Source organism: Dama dama, chromosome 28 (assembly GCF_033118175.1).
Source record: "Dama dama isolate Ldn47 chromosome 28, ASM3311817v1, whole genome shotgun sequence".
NCBI classification, from domain to species: Eukaryota; Metazoa; Chordata; class Mammalia; order Artiodactyla; family Cervidae; genus Dama; species Dama dama.
In genome coordinates this window covers 15,690,478-15,702,947 of record NC_083708.1, presented here as the reverse complement: position 1 = coordinate 15,702,947, position 12,470 = coordinate 15,690,478, and the positions used below count along the sequence as shown (strand labels likewise).

The following is a 12,470-nucleotide window of genomic DNA, read 5'->3' as shown; positions in this document are numbered from 1 at the left end:
CACAGTGACAGGCTCAGCTGCACACAGGCCTTCAGACATTCGGTTCACAGCACCTTCTACTAATCCAAAAGAAAAACAGAATGGGTCTGTACAACTGAAATAAAAATTAAGATACACTTAAATTACTTACCAATTGCAAACACATGAGGTGGCATCGTCCCAAGAGATTTTCCTTGGTACGACTTTATTGTATTTGAAGAATAGATTTTAGGTATGTCAAAGTATGGGTTCACTGCAATCAGAATGTTGGCCACATAGGTCTAAGTGGGAAAAGCGTAAACATTAAATTTTCCAATTATTATTTTCATTTAAAATCAAACAAAGCTCATAAAAGAAAGAACATACAGCGAGTAGACACCCCCAGTTCTCTCTGTAACTAGAACTCCCAAATCTGCATTTCTAGCCCTAAACATTCCCTGATCTCTTCTGGACACATATATCTTCAACACTTAATAAATATTTACATCTTCTTATCCCATAGGCATCTAAAACTCGCCACACTCAAAATCAAAATCACCTCTCTTGACCTCCCTTTGCATCAAAGCAAACACACTCCTTCCACCCGCCCTCCCAGATTCAAGACACAACCACCAGATCCACGTGGGCAGAGCTGAGCCTCTACTCCCCTGTCTGAGACATCTTCTGCTGACTCCACTTACAACATCTGCTCTATACCTACAGCCTGCATGTTGCTTATTTGTATTTCTTGTCTAGACCACTTTCCTCACTGAAGAGTGTAACACAGCTACTGAAGAGTGTAACATAGCTCACGGAACCCTCGAGGCCTATGCCCATCACTGAAAACCTTAGGATTGATTTAGCTCTATGGTGACCATTTGGTCCCAGACTTTTGCAAAACACCATATGCTTGACTACTGCCTAGAATACTGATGGGCTAAATGTCTGATGAGCAATGAAGAAGCTTGCTTTCAAATCTGCAATTTCACCGTGGCTTCAAAAGACCAAAAAAAAAAATGCCACCAATAGGATTTATAAAATTCTTTGTGGGTAGAAAGAAAGTTGTGGTTTAACAATTGGTTGTGGTTTGCAGACCAAACTAGGGCATACAGAACCATATTTTTTTGTCTTCTGCTTCTAGCTGTGGAAGGGAAATGATGCGGAAACCCCAAACTCTCAGCCTGCTAATCTAAAATTCAGCAAATGCTCTCAAACCTGTTTCCTGGGGTGGAGTGAAAAATAAATTCCAGTTAATAATCTTTCCATGTGAAACAAAAGGAAAGTAATAGAGACTTCAGTAACCAAGGAAAATGTTAAATGTCTAAGGGAGAATGGAGGCAATTCTGGTCAGTGAGAAGTATAAAAAAACCCAACTCAAACTATTGTGAACTGCTTCCCTCTCTTACATATGTTGCAGTAATAAGCATTCTGTTTGTGTGTTGCTGATATTTAATGGTTTTATAACTAAAAGGCATAACTGGCTAGCAAAAACCCACTAGTTATGGCTTTCATGAACTTGGAAAACACTGGTTTTCCAAACAAGAGCTGATGATGCTAAACAGCCACTATGTAACAGAGGTTGTACACCCAACTGCATACACATCTTAGGAAAAGAAGGCCAGAACAAATAGAATTCATCTTAAAATTCTCCAGAGTGATGCAGACACATACGTGAGGAGCAAAAGCTTAAAATTTCACAAACAAGTAATTATTTCTATCAGGCATGTGATTCCGCAGAGACTTGTTAATCAAATGCAGTGCTAATCTTTTTTTGAAAGTACAATGAATTCTGCATGTAAACCTTCTGTTATCAGTAGCTACAGTCAGCAGGTGGAACATCACCATTGCATAGGAAACATTAATGGACCAATGAAAATTCCAGGGTGAGAAGTTTATGTATAATCATCCCAAATAGAAACAAACTAGCTCAGTGTTTTGTTTTGTTGAGTAACATGATTCTGTAAAGGTAGTTTAAAATGCGTAAACTTCAAGAAAAAGATATTAAAACAATTAAAATTTGCTCAGGTAAGTAAAACTGATCCACTACCACCAAGTGATGTAGGCATATAAAGAAAAAATAGTGGCCAGTTCTACCTGAAAGATGGTTTTAGCTAAATCAACTTTTACTGACATGTTACAAGTTAAACTGCTTTAACAAACAAACTTTAAAAACATTATTAGGCTTCTCCGGTAGCTCAGCCGGTAAAGCGTTCTACCTAAAAACGTTATTATTTTAGTACCTAAAACATTTAGCACACATTAGACACTCAACATTAGTCTGCTGATTAAATGAATTTTGCTTCCAAATATATTTCTAAATAAGAATAGCCATATCTATATTAACATAAATATACTATTTAGTTGACTTTGGGGGGAAAAAGCAGAGAGAAAAGGAAAGACTTAATACTGTATATAAGTGAGAATAAACTCTTTTGGAAAAGACTAAATAGATTAGTTCTATTTCCCAGCTGTCACTACTTGGACAGATGGCAAAGACTAAAGGTAATTTAGTCAGAATTAAGTAAGTACAATTAGGCAAACTGATAGTGATATAAAATATTAAGAACGTCATTTGATCTAGGAAGTGTCAAAGAAGCCATGTGTTTTCTTCTTTCAAAAATAATGAAGAGTCCCATCTTTATAACAGGAGAGCTACAGCAGGGTAATTTATCTCCAGCCAACAAAGGAACCTCTAACTAGAATAAAACCTCATACATGCCCAGTGAATCATGATAATTAAAACATACCATTTAAGCATTCATCTGAATGCTTTGGTGCAAACCCTATTTAATACATTAGAAGCACTGTCTTTCATTTTTAAATATCCTGGGCTTTTAAGGAAAGTTATCTCTTTGGAATCAAATATTGCAACTACTCAGGCTCATGATCAGCATTTCAGTGTTCCTGAAATTTCCTCACATACTGCCTTCTACTCTAATTTACATTTTTTGCCATCCAAGTTTTTAATTTCATTATGTATGCCTTAAGTCTGACTTAAATGTTTTGCAGAACAATGTGGAAAGTGCATTAGTTAAACAGATCTATAGATATATGCCAAAAATTTAAAAATCATAGTTCAAAATAATTAGTGCTTTTATAAATAACCAAATTGGATAGATTTAAGGCTGAAAAATATTAAGATGATGCCCTGAATTCCTTACTTCATTCCACAAATATTTCTGAAGTACTATGTACCATGCCTGGTCTAAGCCCTGGAATTAAGAGCAGTAAATTACGAAAAAATCCTCATCCTCATGGAGCTCAGGCTCCATTCAACAGGCTCAGGTCAAGAATGATCTCCTGGTAAGAAAAGTTCAAGCTCAACAAAATCAAACAGAAGCATGTAAAATAATAATCCCCACAAAACTTAAACCACAGGTAAAATACTTACATAAATTCTGTCTTTACTGTATCGAACTTTGATATTATGGAGTAGTGTGGCTTCATTTAAATACATTAATGAACCTGAGATGGAAATTTTGTAAATCATTAGCTATCTGAAGAAAAAAAGCAAAATAAAACAATACCATCTTAATCTGAATCACTCGGACCCAAGCTAAAATTCACCTGTTAGGTTAAATTTAATTCCATCTTTTCCCTGGTACCTGTAAACTTCAGAAGCCAATTTAAAATATATCTAGCTCACACACACATGAGTCATAATGATATTTTTAAACAAATTTTCAGCAAGAGGAATGTCTCCAGTGAGATCGGGTGAATCCACAGTTAGGAGGGCTTCCCTGGTAGCTCAGTTGGCAAAGAATCGACCTGCGATGCAGGAGACTCCGGTTCGATTCCTGGGTCAGGAAGATCCCCTGGAGAAGGGATAGGCTACCCACTCCAATATTTCTGGGCTTTCCTGGTGGCTCAGTCAATAAAGAACCTGCAGCAACCCAGCCCAGTACTCTTGCCTGGAGAATTCCCATGGACAGAGGAGCCTGGCAGGCTATATAGTCCACGGGGTTGCAAAGAGCCAGCCGGGCACAGCCGAGTGACTGAGCACACACACATAGTAATGAAGGTTGGCTAAAGAATCAGGCACAATTCAAGTGGAAAGACAGTACTACTTCAGATAGTGTGATTTTTAAATATTTATTTATTGTTTACATGGCGGCACCAGGTCTTAGTTGTGGCCTGCTGGATCTAGTTCCCTGACCAGGGACAGAACCTGGGCTTCCTCCACTAGCATGCGGAGTCTTAGCCAGTGGACCACCAGGGAAGTTCCAGACAGAGCTGATTTTTACACATTTTTGACACAACAAAGATTAGTGGACGACTCTAATTCAATCTGCTGCTCAGAATTCTACAGAAAATAAAAAAGGTGAAATTTTAGAGCGTGAAGGGAACAGGTCATTCAGTCAGTGCCTCACCACTGACATTATGAAATAAGAATCCTGGGGAAATCACATGTGTCTTAAACAGAACAGCAGCATCAGGGTAGAAATCCTGTTTCTCTGACGTCTGTTCTACCAACACCGACACATTCGATTCTCACCTGATGCGACACCCAGCCCACAGCTGGCTGAGCCCCATTTTCACGCTTGCACCGCACACTCAGGCAGACAGCCCATTCTTCCCCATTCACTCCGTTCCCGTCATCAGCACCACCACTCCCCACTCATCTGTTCCGCAAGCCGAGTGGACACGAGGACCCTCCTCTCCCCCTTCCTTGCTCTGAACTCACTCCCAAGTCCGTACACGTGTAATAAAGCGCAGCATGGCACCCGCCTCACGGTGGGCACTCACGATGAACACAGTCTGAGTCTCTGAAATGGCTCTCCTTTCGTTCTAGTTCCACAGCCCCAAGCCCAGTGAGGTCTCACCGCTGCTTCAGTAATCGCTGCAGCCTCCCGCCTGTCTGCAGACTCAGTCTCTCTCCTCTCTAACCCTGACTGCTCACGGCACCCATCTAACGACACTACTGACAGTTTAGTCGTGTCCGACTCTTTGTGACTGCAAGGACTGTAGCCTGCCAGGCTCCTCTGTCCATGGAATTTTCCAGCAAGAGTACCAGAGTGGGTTGTCACTTCCTTCAGGGGACCGTGGCAACCCAGGGTTCAAACCTGGGTCTCCTGCATCTCCTGAACTGCAGGCGGAATCTTCACTGACCGAGCCACTAGGCAAGGTTATAACTACACTAGAGCCCGGACTAAATCTCCTTCCTCAAAAATCATCAGTGGGTCTCCATCAACTACCCAAGTCCATATTCAAGTCCCGTATTCAAGGCCCTTAGTAAACCAACACTCCACTGACCTTTTCATATAATTTTCCACAACTCTCTTTAATATGGTCTAACTTGCAGGCAGACTAAACCATTTATCAAACTCAAATATCATGCCTCTGCAACTCTATGTCAAAAATCTACCTGTCCTTCATGGTCAGTTCAAAGATGACCCCTCAAATAACACCTCCCCATCCTCACTACCCTACCACCACTAGGACTACTTTCTCCTTTCTTCACGGTGCTTACCACAGAATGCCAGAAAACATTATCTTGATACATGAAAAGGACTGCTACCAATTCTGAATACCCTAGCAAGTGAAAACAGAAAAGAATTTTCTCTCTCATTTAGATACAGCAGAATCTCATTCTTTTCTCTTGCTGTGGTTCTGACTGCTAATTAGAAAAATATTATCCCATCACACAAATTCTCTAGCAATTTTAGAATGGAGGGGAGCTCCACATTTTTTCCCCCAGTCTCTTACACCTAATAACAACAGATACCATTTACTGAGAGGCTGTTAGAGGTCAGGCACTGTGCCAAGCATTTTATATGTATCATCTCTAAGGATGAAACAGAAGCATTATTACTCCCATTCTACAGAGAAGCCCAAAGGAGAGAGAGAAACTGCCCACAGGCACTCAGCTTCCTAATTGCTTAGTCAGAATTGGGCACTGGATGCCCGCCCTTACTCTTGGATTCCGCGTCATAGATGGGAACCCTGCAGGCTTGCTCAAATGTGAACTCCAGAGAAAACCAGCAAGGACAAAACACATTCCTTTCTTTACCCCTCTTCTTTAAATGGTTTTTAACGTCAGATACTTTTAAAGAAACCCATGACAACTGGACATGGTTCGGAAATCTTGCCACATAAAAAATGAAACATGACTACTACTTCATTTTAACAATGTAAGAATATACATGGCCTACTGCTCTGGATATAGTACTTTTCCACAAAAAATTCTAAGGCAATTGTAAGTCAAACTAATGCTATACTTTAATATACTATTCTGAAATCAATTTTTCAATTAGTATTTTTTTTCAATTAGCATTTATTGCACAGTATTTTTAATGTTTTTTCTTTTAAACAGAGGCATTAGATGGCTGCTTTTGACTCAACTTCCAAATTATTGAACCACATACACCAAAAAAAAAAAAACAACACACCTGATTGCAGATGAGGTTCAAAATAACTCTTCCCAAAAAAAAAAAAAAAAAACCATATGAGATCTTTAGTTCAGGCTTCAGAGTAAATAAATTATTCCCATTCCCTGTATTTACACAATTGAGATAACACTAAAAAGACATTCAAGAGACTTCCTTCACCAAAGTCCATGTGAGAGGCCAATGCGTCTACGACTGTGGGGCTCCTCCCTTCACATCAAACCTTTCTTCTCAACCAGGACAGTGTACCCTGTACTATAATCACTCATATATTTTTGGAAGGAACGGTTTCCTTTTCTATGACGAGAACTACTTTTTAAACTGATACTTACAGTTATCTTCCACATCTTTTTTACTGTCCTCTTCTGCAGGGAACACTTGGTTTATGAGAGCCAAAAATGTCTAAAAACAAAACAGGAGCTTATTTAACCAGAAGGTTATAAATGGTAAAGACAAAGGAGCTTAACTGTCTGCATACATTGAAATAGTGGTGATAATATGCTCTTCATTAAGATGTAATACCAGATCCAACAAGTCATTAACATAAAAGCAGGATAACTTTACTCAAATATGTTATCCATTATTACTATGAACATGAAATCAATAATAGAAATCAATAAAAAAAAATCTTGTGCTCCAACACCAATAGTGGCACAGAACAAGATGTTACTACTAACATACTGCACAGCACGTTACGTAGGTATGCTTTTCAATAACTTTTCAAAAAATAAAAATTTTAATGTTTATATATACCGCAATTTTATCATTTTAAAAAAGGAAAAAGTAACAGCCAATCAATCAAATACACCAACAGACTATAATTTAATTAATGCTACTGTCTGAGTAAAATACATTAAAGACAAATTCCTATACAGGAATGTGTCAAAAATATACAGTATCCAAAACTATTAGGTACATAAAATTACAGATATCTATGAATAAGCTTGGGTTTACTATATCATCTAAATGCTACGGCAGAAACTCTAGAATTAAGATAGTATCTTGTAAAAGAGAAAGAATAATCTCAAATTACATCTAAAGAGAATTAAATTTTCTCCATGCCATTCTAATAGTTGCTTATACATTTCTATTTCTCAAACAACTACAATTACTCTTATGGTTGAAGTTCCAAACCATCCATATGAAATAAATCTCTAAGGAAAAGCTGCTCAATGATTTTAGAATAATACGTATAAATTCTATATATGAATATATATGCAAGAGTATAAGGCAAGGCTACTGCTACAGTTTACAGAGTAAACTTAAAATCCAGACTGCCACCATTCAAAGTCAAGTCCAAATTAGAAAACTGTTATGCCCCGAAGACTCTAGAAGTTAATTATTCAGAACCCACTACATGTGTTCTTAACGTTATATGTGAGAGAAGGTTTAAAGGATAAATCACAAGTAGAGAACTAATCTATAATGTACATTAAGTATATTAATGGTGCTATAAAACAATCCACAATTTATAACAATGATTCTACAGGAAAAACACATTCAGAAATAGCTCCTGATGTCACAGGGCTACGTGCCACTTTCACAGCCTCAGCTACGGGGCCAAGGCCTCCCCAGACTCCAGGTGTTGTCTCTATTATGTTTGGAGCCTCTAAGAGGTCAGAAAAAGGGCTGCAGGACAAAGTGTTCCTGCAGTGGGAAGGGGAAGCTCGGGGCTGAAAGGCCTGTAGTAAGCCCTTGAAGCTAGTTTCTCTCCATCTTGTTTCACCCCCCAAATGACCACCAGCCTCCACCTTCTTCCCCCCTTTACCACTACTTAGTGAGAAAGAGGAAACTTGTTTCATTAAGGCAGTTGTTTTCTCTTAGAGGGAGGAGGCCTCTTCTCCTCTCAAGAGATTGCAGTAAACACCCACCACCCCGCAGACACAAGGCATCCAGCTCTACGACAACATGGGCGAAGGAAACGCCCCCATACTTGAGAAGATTACAGTCCAGTAGGAGGGGAGAAATGTAAACCAATGTCTCCAACAAAGTGTTACGGAGGTTAAGAATGTACACCACTCCTCAAACCAAAGGGTAATCAACAGTAAACTTGACTGCATGGGAGGAGGAGGAAGAGATGGAGCATCTGTGGGAAAGCTCCGGAAAGGAGGTGACCTCAGTCAGTCCAGACGGATTAGCATTTGCTCAGCACGGAGCTGTGGAGAGCAGCATTCCAGGCAAAAGGAGTGAGCAGAGACACAGCACCACCTGGACCCCTGAGGACCGAGGGGGAAGGCTGCAAGAGGAAGACATAGACACACAAAACCAAGGGTCTGGCAACAGTGTCCGGGGGAGACTGCGGGCTGACAGCAGACAAGACTAGCAATGGGAAAAGGAAAGGTAGACCCTCAAGTGCCATGTGCTCAGGGCTTTAGTCTGAAGGCCAGTCAGCTGCAAATATGGAACGTGAAGTCAATTGAGAGGTTCAAGATGGCATTTTTAACAGAATAAAAGATATCAGAAAATATCAGAATGCATCACACATGAAAAAGATGTTTCATTTGAATACATATACATGTGTGTTGTTGACACGTAATATCTGTTATCAGTACACATATACATACACATGAATAATACACCTACCTAACGTGATTTAAAATCTATTTCTTACTATGTGCCACAACTGAAAAACCTCAAAAGGCACTGCTATCATCAAAAACATGTTCCGTGAGAGCTAATCACCTCTTCCACACTTCTACTGTATCAGCAAACAGATCTGTTTAACTTGTCCATTGTTTTCCATACTTTCTTAATTTTCAAATGCTGATGATCATTACTCCACGAATCATCCACACAAGAGGCTGCTTCTCCTACAGATATTTTTAACCACACGGTTGTCATGACACTTGATAATTTATTAAGACTCTGACCAGGAAGTAGGGAGAGGGGGAATTAAAAGAAATCACAGAGAATTCGTTCACTTTCAAAAAAATTTTGTGAAAAGAAACTTCAACTTTAGTTACAAATAATCTATAATCCAAAAGGTTTCTATAACACCACAATTTAAATTTTAAGGGTTTGAATCGATTCTATGTGTGCACCTGATTGATACTAACGAGGCACAGCAAGCACATATAATATTTAAAATATAAAAAAGCATATACCCATAAAGCAAGTTTCTTCCATCCTTGATCTGAATACTTATGGATACAACAGAATACATATTAATATAACAGAATTTAACTAGGAAATGTACTTTTCATTCTGTGGTTTTGATTTACTGTGCTAACAAATTTTGTTAAAAATATTTTTAAAAAAAGACTTTGAAGGACAAAGAAAGACTCACAACATTTCTGTCACTCCCCCGCAAATATGCTACTTAGGCATACTGATAATTTTGAGTTAAAAGCACTTGAGAAATAGCAGCTGTAGTAAGTGTACTCTGACCCTTTTTATTCCTGAAAGCAAGAGATAAAACTCCCACTTGAAAGGTCCCTCCCTCTACCAGGAGGAAAGAGACATGCTTATCACCAGGGGAGGGAATGGAGGCCCAGAGAAATCTGTGCAGAAAAACCCTGTCTCCTCAGACTAACCCCGGCCCTCCCTGCCACTTCTCCACAATTCATCACCCTTAGCCCAAAAGCCCCTGCCTTTTTAATTCTTCTCAAATTTATTGTTTCTTTGTCTAAAAAACATAAAAGCCTCCTGGTCCGGTTACTTCTTTAATTCTTCATTCTCTTGTGAAGGCTGCTATGTTCCTGCAAAAATGTGATAGAAGTTGTATGCGTTCCTACTGTGAATCTGTCTTATGTCAGTTTAATTTTCAGGCCCAGAGATCCAAAAGGGTAGAGGAAAATTTTTCCTCCCCTACAACTTCAAATATATACAAATAATTGAGCTTATTTTTAAAATTCTTTCTTTTTTAGAACATGTACTGCATTGTTAAGTACAAATAGGTACTTGTTAATAAGAGGAAAAACTGTAAACACTCTGTCTTTTCTTTCCTGAGGGTATCTTTAATTGGCCTCCTCTAACACGGCACATTATATATTATGCATTTAGGTTCCTGGGTTGTTTACAGTAACAGAATAGTTTTCTCTGTGAACAGACCTCATGAGAGATCTACCTTGTTTTTCTAAGGTTCCCAGAAGGATGGCAGTCATATGGCATTAGTTAACCATGTATCAGTAGAATATAAATTATTCATGAATACTGGCAGAGTCTAAAGTAAACAGCAATGATATCAACAAATTTAAGTTAGAAGTCCTACTTAACAGGAATATTTATTAAACTAAGAAGAGTGAAGCTCTCCCACAAAACAGGCCCTACAGTCTCCATGAAAAATGAAGACTCCAGGTCACTTTTCCCCCAAACTTTCATTTTGTTATACTGTCTAGTGTGTGTCTAAGCCTAAAAGGAAACAGACACCATGTGAACAAAACTGAAATATGCTTTTATGTTTTAAAAATACCATTACAACAAAAAATAATAATAGATGGTTATGTTTAAGACTGAAGTACAATATCTTTACTTAATAGAAATATTTTTATTTCTAATTACACAGTAAATTAACTAAATAAAAAGTTTTTAAAAAATAACTACAGAATGGATAAACAACAAGGTTCTACTGCATAGCACAGAGAAATACATTCAACAGCCTATGATAAACCATAATGGAAAAGAATATAAAAGAGAATGTATATATATGTATAACTTAATCACTTTGCTGTACAGCAGAAATTAACACACTGTAAATCAACTATATTTCAATTTAAAATGATTTTTTAAATTATTCAAAAGCTAAAGCAAACAGCAAAATTTCATAACATCATTCACTTTTCATATTTTCACTTGGTAACAGGTTGAATATATCACAGATATATATTCCTAACTTCAGTTATATGGCATCAGGAATAAAAATGTTATTGTTTATATTTTATTATGTAGCTATTTCTCCTTAAGAATATGTTACTTAAAGGTTCACTAAATTACTATCTGATTTTAGGAAGGGATATCATTTTCCCCCTGAGGGACTCAGTAGATGATTCACTGCCCAAAAAACTGCTTCCCTTTATCTGAGCTAAAAACAAAACAAAACAAAACCTGCTTCATTAAAAAGGGAGATAGCTACAGTAAGAAGAGAGATTTTGAAATCGTTCTAAGAAACTTCTTACCTTGCCTTTTTGACCCAGGGGTTCAATGGTTAAGCTGTCAGGGCCAATATCCACGATGTTGCCCATCTGAAACCCCTCTGTGGGGTGCGGGGCCCACACGGGCCTTCCGTCCTCCATTTTCGAAGGGAGCTATCCACGACCTCCTGTTTCAAAGGAACAAAGTAACGTGACTCACTTTGGAGTTTGTTTGTTTTTTTTAATAATAATAATCTTTCTTTCAGTTAACATGTAAATCACAATTCACAGAAACACAGGAGTACCCCGCACAGGTAATCCTCGCCCCACCCTTTACCAGCTGCACAGAAGGACCCAGCAGAGGCTGTCCCACCCAAGGGGGACACCTACTCTGCCACCGCCCTCCTTTGACTGTACACTGCGAGCAGGACAAAACAGAGCAGTGGTCACAGATTTTACCTCGAGCCCACTCTAGTTACACTAGGAACTCCTTACTTATCGACACTTAAAGACACTTGTGCCCACACTCTCCTTCTGTGTGGCATTCTCAAATCTGGGATGTCCCCCATGGATTCTTCATCAGGCCTAGTCCCTCATGAAGGATAAGGATGTCTGGTAAATAGTTCAATCGAAAAGCTGCTAACTGTTGGCCAGTCAGCAAAGTGCTTGCTGGTTAAGAAATGAACTGAGGATTCTCCATTGAAGTGAATGAGTAACACTGCTTCAGATCTGGATGACCACACCTACGTCTACACACCTTCCCTAAATAATCATATCCAGTCCCAGGGCTTTAAATAGAATCTATATGTAAGTGATTCTATGTAATAGAATCTATGTAAGTGAAAAATATGTATGTGATGGGCTTCCCTGGTGCCTTAGTGGTACCGAATCTGCCTGCCAATGCAGGAGACATGAGTGTGATCCCTGTCGGGAAGATCCCCTGGAGAAGAAAGTGGCAACCCACTCCAGTATTCTTGCCTGGGAAATCCCACAGCTGGAGGAGCCTGGCGGGCTACAGTCCATGGGGTCGCAAGCGAGTCAGATACGACTTAGCCAT

The 12,470-nt window shown here is 38.9% G+C and overlaps 1 protein-coding gene across 6 annotated transcripts in view; it reads right to left on the bottom strand.

The window, feature by feature from the left end:
• MYO6 (myosin VI) overlaps positions 1-12,470 on the bottom strand; it is a 157,662-nt gene that overhangs the window by 86,959 nt on the left and 58,233 nt on the right. For all 6 annotated transcript variants that reach the window (XM_061131768.1, XM_061131771.1, XM_061131772.1 and 3 more), the window contains exons 2-5: positions 11,459-11,601; positions 6,677-6,746; positions 3,350-3,423; positions 131-260 (exon numbers count right to left, since the gene is read on the bottom strand). In XM_061131768.1, coding sequence (XP_060987751.1) covers positions 131-260; positions 3,350-3,423; positions 6,677-6,746; positions 11,459-11,575 — 391 coding nt within the window. In that variant the 5' untranslated portion in view covers positions 11,576-11,601. The remainder of the gene's footprint in view (positions 1-130; positions 261-3,349; positions 3,424-6,676; positions 6,747-11,458; positions 11,602-12,470) is intronic.